Consider the following 9,365-nt stretch of genomic DNA (forward strand, 5'->3'; position numbering starts at 1 on the left):
GTGTCATGTCCACCTCATGGATGAGTACAGTGTTTACATCAGCATCTTTAGGCTAACAGCTACAGAGACACACAGATTATGCTTATTTTGTTACAGTAATAAAGGCTTCCAAGGTTGTCTACTTTGATATTATATTTTTCACTTCTCATAATCCTGAGAATACATTGTTTAGATCAATAAATCTATTCAGTTTTTCTCTGTAGTGAGCCTGGGAAGCATCGCTGTTCTGTTATTTGTGCCTACCTAGTTCTTGCTGAAGGGGAAGGCAATTTTTGCGTTTTGGCTGGCCCAGATGTAAGCAATGCTCTCTATGCAGCTTTGCAATGAGATGTTAAATAGAAGTGCACTAGATTGGAACCTGTGACTTTGGTTATATCAACAACTTGGCACCCTCATATATGGAGACTGACTATCCAGCACTGTTGACTGAACCTGGTTGGAAGCATTTTGAGCTGAGCAGGGGGACACAGAGCCTATAGCTGAGTGGAGGGCTGGGAACTGCTCTGAAATGCCTATCTGTCTTCACTTGAATTAATACCTCAACTGCCTCTCTTTAAATTTTTACTATAGATAAATCATATTGTGCACAATGGAGGATTATACAAAAGACCTTTCAATGAAGCTTTTGAAGAAACACCAATGCTGGTTGCTGTGCTGACCTACGTAGGTTACGGTGTTCTCACTCTCTTTGGATATCTGCGAGATTTCATGCGGCAGTGGAAGATTGAGAAGTGTCAAAATGCAACAGAAAGAGAAGAACAGAAGGTAACCACTGGGAAATAATGGTCAGTGGGAGATGATGTGGCTGAGGCTTGAGAGTCTGTTTGGGGAATTGTAGTGTTCAAAATTTTCTGCTTGTTTCCTTTTCTTCCAAGTGCCCCAAATACTGTACAAGTACTGCTGTGTCGTTAAATACTAACGTTTCTTTTAGTTGGGTCATTTTTTGGGGGAGCAGTTCCCTTGTGTTTCACTGCAAAGCTGCATCAACATTAAATCCACATACTGAGAGATGCCCCAGCTACAGAAACAAGGGTTTGGGGGAGAGAGACTGCATATGCCAGCATCAGCAGCTGAAAAAAGGCTTATCAGAGGGTCTAATTTGAGTCTGACACCAGTGGGAGGCTTTCTGATGCTGCTTTGGTAGCTGAGTTTTGATTTAAAATCATGTTATTAATTCTCTTTGGCTGAGGCAGTTGCAAATAAAAGATTGTGGGTCAGATTCAGAGCACAAGCTGTATGACTTTAAGTTGATTTGGAGTCCAGAACACTAGCAGGTTAACTGGTGAGTAATCTGAGGTACTGACTCCTGGCTCACTAATAGTAATTAAAAGGAATTAATTCATGTTAAGACCTATTCACAAAAGCTTCTGTTAGCAGGTGAAAGGTCTTGCCTGCTTCAGCAGTTAGTCTGGAATAGATAATCCTAATTTTGAGTAGTTTTAAACTATCTTTAGAGGTCTTTATTCCCCACAGGAATTGATTATTGTTACGAATGCTACTGCTGAAACTTGAAGTTTGCAAACTATCTCCTGATAACTCTTAATGTGAGCCCTCTTAGAACCGTGTGACTGAGGTGTGGTTAACTAGTGAGCTTTCTCCAAAGGTTTTGCTCTTGCTTATTGGGGTTCTGTTTTCTCAACTGCTTTGGGGAGCCAGTTTGACTTATAAAATGTTAAGGGAGTTTCTTTTCCAGTTGCTGGTTTCTGGTTCTCTGTGCAGCCACACAAGCAGTTTGCTCACAGAAAATGCTGCAAGGCAGGAAGGACATATCACTAAAGCGAATGAATAACCAAGGGTGGGGTGAGGGGAAGAAAAAAAGGAAAGGCTTCTTTGGAGCCTTTTTTTGAAGGTGGCACTGGAGTAAAATGCATGTTGTTTTACAGTAGATTAGCTAAGATGCAGTAAACTAACCAGGACCTAAAATTATTTCACAGTAGCTTCTTTCTGTTAGCATCATGAAGTGGGATTAAGCTGATTCATGGTAGGGCATTAATTCCAAAATAGATAATTCTCATAGGAGTTTTATGAGTAGTTCTTATTGGTTGGAAGTACAGGAGTTTAAATTGACACTATTTCCAAAACTAACTTCTGGAATCTGAAAGTAAACATCTGGGATCCCTTTTAACAGTTGCAATATCTGATTAAAGATTGCTGGCTAAGTCTCAACTTGAAACTTGATGTGTTTATTAATGTCATTTAGGCTACTTTGGTTTATATCAACTGAGAATGTAACAGCCTTGCATTTTACTGCGTACAAAGTAGGATTTGAAACAGAGGAGAACAGTCAAACAGTTGCAGAAATCTACCAAGACATTAGAATAAAAGTTTAATGTTGGTCTGTATTAATGGTGCTTGAGGGTTATAAAGGAATAACTGAAGCGTTGGTGCACTTACTCTATATCTTAGTCATTATATTTCTGTTGCATGGTTGTTCTGAAATGCTTGTCCTGTCACCAGTACGTAAGGTGCTTACAGCAGTCCTTTTCTGTGGGAGCAATCCTGACTCTTACATGAGTGAGGGTACAAAAAGGGGCACCTTGGGCCTAATTCAGGAATACATTCTTGATATTAGGCTCTCAGTGAAGATTGTCACAGAGGACCTTGAAGACAGAGTTTTTTAGCAACTGATTATCCTAGTCAAAAAAGTGATTTAGCCTTGCATTTTTTATAAACTAACTCAGCATTGCATCTTACCCTGAAAGATATTTGCTTAACTAATACACCTTCTGGACAGAGGAACAGGAACCCTTTCAGTTTGTGTTGGTCAGGACTTCTATGCAGAGATGCAGGTATTGTGGTTTTGTTTTGTACAGAGGATGTCTGTGGATGGAGCTTGTAAGAAGTGCCAGTAAATATTGCGTAAGAATGAAAAATAGGAAATCCTGTTTAAAAAAGTTTTGGTGTGGGAGAGATCTGAGCCTAGGAAGGAATCTACCCTTGCACAAATCACATTTCTAGTGCTTTGATTTTAGTAACTGTTTCCGATATCAGATAAATGGAAAAGTGATCATGTGAGGTCCAGAACATATAGTACTTATCCTCACCCTTTGCTGCTTTAAGCTTTGTTTGCCTGCAGATGAATTGATGAGAGCACGTTGCAGCGTGTCTAGTGTGGGAGCCAGGGGTTGTTTTGGTGTGGGAGGTGTGTGCCAGTGACTTGTTTTGAAACAGTGTCTCATTATTTTCAAATATGTGAATCTCTCAAGCTGCTGGATGACAGCCCAATCACCTTTTGGTAGGGGAATACAGATATTAGTGTGCAGAAAAGGCTCAAAACTCACCTTTTGAGTATTTTGTAAAGGGTTGAATGAACCTATTCTGAGAGTCATGGAATTGAAATATGTGGATTTGCTGTGGTGTGTTTCTGAAGGTGATTGCAGTTAAAAGCATAATGTAAACTTAGATCCAAAAATGTAGTATTAAAAAGCAAGCATCAGGAAAAGCCACCTCCAATTTTTCAGTGTTTTGGAGCACAGTTTATTTCAGTAGAGCAAATTCTTCCTTAAATTGTCACTTGATATTATAATCTATTCTGTGCATCATAACTAGAAACTGAAAGTGACCAAGCTAATTTAAAGAGCAGAGCAGGCTTTTGAACGGGTCTGAATTGGCACTGTCTCTGACAGCAGGGAAATTCCTTGGAATTTATCAGAGCCTTGCATTGATACGAGTGATTCCAGGAAAACCTAATATTCACTTGCTGTTGGAACACAAAAGGGTGAAAAGGAACAGACTTTGCTAGTACTGATTTCCAGGAAACAGTTTAATGGGTTTTGGCTTTGTTTAGAATATATCCAGCTGGGCTTTTCCTGGAAACCAGTGTTGTGTAGCACATCCTCTCTGAAGCATTACCAGTCTGTTTTAGGCATGGTTAAGCGGCAAGATTAACAATTCTTAATTACCCTGAAATCGACTTATGCATACCCCATTTAATGTACTGTCTGATCATACGATGTAGTTAAATCTGCAGAATGCTTGTAGGATTTTATAGACAGGATGAAAATCACTTTACCCTTTTCTCCAGTCTGATTTGCCTGTTGATTACCTTGTACCTTTTGTATTTGGGAGCAACTGTGCAAATGGGGCTGGTAACTCTAACATGTCTTTAGCTTGCCCAGTTAGAACATGTCTCTAGCATCTGGGGTTTTCAAACACTTGTTTGCAGGAGTCCAGCTGTAGGAGTATCTCGGGGCAGTAAACTGGGTTTTTTTGTTCAATGTTGCCTTAGCATCTGTATAGCTCGTCAGAGAGATCCTGGCAGTATAAAGGCTACCCACAGTTATTGCTCTTTTTCTTTACTCACATAGCAGTGAGGTAGAACTTCCTTTTAGAAGCTTGACATTAGTTGCAATTGTCTACTTGATTTCAGTTCAGTCAGTTCTGTATTATCAGGGAGTACATTATGTGAATTGCAGATAAGCGCTGCTGGTGCTGGTGGCACCATTTGTTAGCTTAGGTGTGATGCTGTGAAAGCTTGGCTGGAAAAGCAGCATAATCACTGCATTTGCATGTCATTGTGCCCCAAGCTAATGGTTAGAAAGCTCTCATTATGACCTTCACTTCTTGTAGTATTAATTTACAGATTGATGAAATAATGGATTCCCAAGTCACCTATGCTAAGGTGTTGCAGCCCAAGGGATAATTTTATTCTTTGCTTGATTGGCTCTTTCTTGAAATTGCTGTGCTTACCAGGCTTATAGTGGGAGAGGGACCACTAGTTCTTAGATTTCTTCATCAGGTATCACCTCACTAATAGGGGATCTGTTCTAGGCTTAAATTGATGGGAATGGAGCTGTTTAGGAGTTTTTAGCTCCATGAGTGAAAGAATGTGCTGCTTTTGTTTCCTCCTTTGGAAACAGCATAACCTTTGCAGTTGTTTAACTGTGCTAATCAGCTCACTCCTAGTATATTTTTCATCTGAGTAAAACTGTTTCATCTCAGACAGATATTCTTAGGGTTTGTTATAGCTAGAACGAGTGTTGGATCTGAAATAGGCTAAGAACTTGATGGGAAAATAACAAGCCCTGAAGGCCATTTAAAGGCGATAACGATTGCTTCCCTCAGTAGGACACTGTTGCAGCAGAGCACTGTGACTGCTCATACCAAAAATTTGAAATAGTATGATGGATAGATTTCATTCCCCTCTTCCTCACCAAATGTCTTTTTCTTGGTTCAGAGATTGAAAACATTAAATGTGCATGAGGAATTCAAGTCCTCTTTTTGTTGTTCTGTCTTATCTTTATCTGGAATGCCACACTGTAGAAGGATGTAAACAAACCAACCTGCAGAGCATCTGGTTCTGTATGCCAGCTCCAAAAGAGGGCTCTCCAAAAGTCAGTATCAGTTTATAAATGCACAATATCCCTACCATTTGTCTTTTTGCCTTCTCAGATGTGTGGGTCGTGAGAACCCCTCAGTGGGGTTCGGATTACTGAGACAATCCAATTTTGTAGTATGCCAAAATAACACTTCCTGCCTGTCCTGGTCCAAGGAACTCTCTCATGAGAGCTATCTGAGGGGCCTTTATTGGAGGGAGATGTGCATGTATGTACAAAAGAGCTGGCATTATGCTGATGCCTCACTTAGAGCTCTTTGCTATAATCCTACAGTTTGGTGCCCTAAAACTAAAGCTAGTATTCCGTATTAGACCTTAATTCCCTTACCCATAATTTCAAGTTCCTTGAATTCTTGTTGTCTTAAAACACATTTTTCTTATCATAATCCATTAGATTCAGAGAACTTGTCTACTTCACAGTTAAATAATTTTGAACTTGGTTCTACTGTTGGCTTGTAAGATCATACTTGTGTTACATATACTGGTGGTGTCAACCTCTTGTGGGTGATTGTCTTTATCTCACCAGTTGAGCTTGTTACTCTTCCTGCTTTGTCAGCTTGGGTTTCAAAAGAAAACATGCTCTATCTGGTCGGTAATCTGAGGTGAGATTGGATGTATCAACCCAGGCATACTTGCTTGAGCTGGTATAATGACTCATTTCCAGCCTCCCCCTCCTAGCCAAGAACCTTGTCTAAAACGGCAGTTGCTTCTTTGGTCACATAATTGGTGTCCTTGGATAACTGTTGCAAAGCTGAATTCAATGCAAAGATGGTTGGGAGTTGAAAATCCTTAGAAGGATCTCAGTTGATTATAATTAGACATAACAAGTCTCTCAAGTTTTCATCTTCTAATGTGCCAGGCTTTCTTTTTCATCTCACTTCCCCCACCCCTCTACAAATAATGTGGCAGAGGGTTTCAAACAACTGTAGATAATTATTTCCGGTTTGTGTCATGAATTGGGACAGGAACATGGAAGAAATAATTGCCCCTCTGTACGTCTTGGTACACAGAAGTTTTATTTCCACTGTCAGTCTTTGCTGAGAAAGGGCATACTTGTGTTTCCCTGGAGGAGTGTCATTAGCAAAACTTGGTTTGTTTTCCCATAGTTGAAATGCTGAAAATTATTATTTGTGCCTTTTTGGCATATGATTGTGCCCTGGCAAATCATAAGGGGCTTTAGGTGCAATTGTGTCTGCTTTGAAATTGGCACTTCTGGCCTCGTTTTTTCCTGTGCACCTGCTGATAGGAGTCTGCAACAGGATGGGTCTAAATGGTTCCTTTACTCCAAACTGCAAGGACAACGTTGTTAAATCATAAAAATAGGAAGGTAAAGAAAAAAGTACTCCTTCTGCAGTCAAGCTTTGTAATTAAGAGCTTGTCAGTGCCCATTTGTTTGGTTTTTAATAAATCTGCCATAAATGCTCCCAGTTTTGCTTCAGCTGTACAGATGTCTGACACCATAGTATTTGGTCAGACAGATATTCTGTCTTGCTCATGCTGTCACCAAAAATAAAATGCCTCTTGCAATATTTTTATTTTGTTGGTGAAAAACAGGAAGAAATGCTCTGCTGGTTCTTACCTTTGTCATCAATTCTGCTTTTTCCTTTTGTAGATTATTAAAAAGGCCTTTTTCTTTCCCCTCAACAGCAGTAAATGAATTATGTATTCTTATCACTACTGAATGTCAAACTTTCTTTGATAGAATAGTAAAAAGGAAATCTTGTGACTTTGGAGCCCGAAAAAAAATGTTCTTAATGTCCTTGCTGTCACATAGTTTGACATTGTTGTGTTATCCATTCAAGGCAGTCACTTATTTTTCCTGAAAAATACTGGAAGGGAAGCTAAAATTCAGGAAATGCTCATTCATAAAAATCATGTGTGACTTCAGTGCTGATAAACTGCACAGAAGAGGTGCCATAATGTGGCTTACTAGCTTCGATTCAAGAGAAGAACTAATGGGAAGTTCTAATGGCAACACCTATAGCAGTGCTAGTGCTGCTACAGTAAATGCATTTCTTATACACAGAATAAAAGAAGTAGCTCCATTGTCGAAGTATTTGTGTATTCAGTAGAGCAATGCATACTGTTTGGTGCAAAAAAGCAATTGTGTGTTCCCCTTCTCTGCTTGACTCTGAAGGCTGAGTACACCTCACTTGCAAACATTGTATGCCTGTGCAGTTTATATTTCAAGTTCCCTTGACTTTATTTTTTTTTCATTGCACCAGAATGGCAGAAAAAACTTACTCCTCTTTTGCTTAGTTTGCTGTGTTATATATTTTCCTTTTACTTTGACCACGTTTGTTGTGTTTCAGGACTTTGTCCCATTGTACCAGGACTTTGAAAATTTCTACAACAGAAACCTCTACATGCGCATTCGGGACAGCTGGAACCGTCCCATCTGCAGTGTGCCAGGGGCCAAAGTGGACATGATGGAGAGAGTTTCCCATGACTATAACTGGACGTTCACGTGAGTCAAAATTTCAGAAAACACAACACCCAACTTGAAATAGTGGGTCTGTAAGAGCAAGTTGCAGGCTGGGTGGTTAAAGGAGCAATGAAATGGTTTGAGCTTTCCAGCAGCTTCAATCAATGAATTTTGCTCTTTTGAAGCACATTTGGCCACCAAGGTGATGATTTGTATATAGTCTTTTGGCTACTTACTAGGGTTTCTGACTGTGTTAAGATTTCATGGGCATACATCTGTAATAAAATTAATACCTTTGTGTGTGGTGGCCAGAACCTAAGGTAGATACCTTGGATTGCACTGCTACTTGTGACTTTGTGTTGATTTAGAAGTAGTTCTGACACTTGAAGCAAATGTTGCTGCCTGAACTGAATTGAACATGATTGTTTTGACTCGGAACTGAAGTAGTCTGTAGAAACAAAATCAGAAATACAAGGAAAGGGTTTTTACAAATTGGAAGCAACGTATCACAAGTATGACATGAAGAGGTTTGCAGCAGAGTACTTGGTGAAACTAGCTATGTTTGTCTTTCAAGGGCAAAATAATTAAAAGAGATTTTTTCCGTAGAACTTCTTCCTTAATCTCCTTGTCACGTATTGTTAGTGCAGCGGTGCCAGATGTGTTTCCTTTCTGTGGTTAGAGGATATCCCGCTTGAGGGGCTGCCAAGTTAATTGATCTAGAGATGTTACTTTGTAATAAAAAGTTTGTATGTTTCTGTGATGGAGGGGAAAACGTCAGAAAACAACAAATGATTTGAGAAGCCTCAAGCAATTTTTAGATATAATAGCAAATTCACCTTTTAATGGAAACTTGTCCGGGAATTAATTTGAGACTGTAAGGGAAAGAATCTTTTTCACTGATTGTTGCAGTTTGATGGTGAATGTCAGTACTGAAATAATTTAATGGATGGTTCTATTGATTTTTAACATTTCAGCATTTAATCTAAGAAAGTGAAATGATAATCTGGTGTAGTTAATTTTTTTAATTGTGAGTGTCCTAACTTGTGGTGTTTTCAAAACACAGGTACACAGGGAGAGTGATAAAAGACATTATTAATATGGGTTCCTACAACTACCTTGGATTTGCACAGAAGGTTGGGGCTTGCCAAGAAGCAGCAGCTAAGGTTCTGTCACAGTATGGAGCTGGGGTGTGCAGCAGTAGGCAGGAGATGGGTAAGTTGGAGCAAGATAGTGTATTCCCCTAATGTATATTTCAAAGTCTGTAATCTGATTCCAGGTCTTTGAAACATTAGTTGTTCCAGCGTTGAACTTTGGTCTAACCAATAAAGAAGCTTTTACTTCAGTGAAGACAGCAGTTCTCTTATGTTTTCATAGATGGGTTTTTTCAGTGTTCCCTTATGGGCCTTTAAATAAAGAGCAGTTTGGTTGGTGGAAATTGTTCTCATGGAATTTAGCAATAGTGAAAGCTTCTCCTCACTCTGAATTTCTCATTTGTTTTACGTGCAGGAAACTTGGACAAGCATGAGGAGCTGGAAAAGCTAGTTGCCAGGTTCCTAGGTGTGGAGTCTGCAATGGCATATGGAATGGGCTTTGCAACCAACTCTA

The 9,365-nt window shown here is 39.5% G+C and overlaps 1 protein-coding gene across 1 annotated transcript in view; it reads left to right on the plus strand.

Annotated features, from left to right (window-relative positions):
- The first annotated feature begins 574 nt into the window (after positions 1-574).
- The window catches only part of SPTLC2 (serine palmitoyltransferase, long chain base subunit 2), a 56,772-nt gene continuing 47,981 nt past the window's right edge, over positions 575-9,365 (plus strand). Inside the window, exons 1-4 of the mRNA XM_009082328.1 lie at positions 575-765; positions 7,648-7,802; positions 8,824-8,972; positions 9,267-9,365. The exon at positions 9,267-9,365 is cut by the window's right edge and continues 18 nt beyond it. Of these exons, the coding sequence (XP_009080576.1) occupies positions 640-765; positions 7,648-7,802; positions 8,824-8,972; positions 9,267-9,365 (529 nt within the window). The 5' untranslated portion in view covers positions 575-639. The remainder of the gene's footprint in view (positions 766-7,647; positions 7,803-8,823; positions 8,973-9,266) is intronic.

The sequence above is a fragment of the Acanthisitta chloris genome, unplaced genomic scaffold (assembly GCF_000695815.1).
Source record: "Acanthisitta chloris isolate BGI_N310 unplaced genomic scaffold, ASM69581v1 scaffold10889, whole genome shotgun sequence".
Classification (NCBI taxonomy): Eukaryota; Metazoa; Chordata; class Aves; order Passeriformes; family Acanthisittidae; genus Acanthisitta; species Acanthisitta chloris.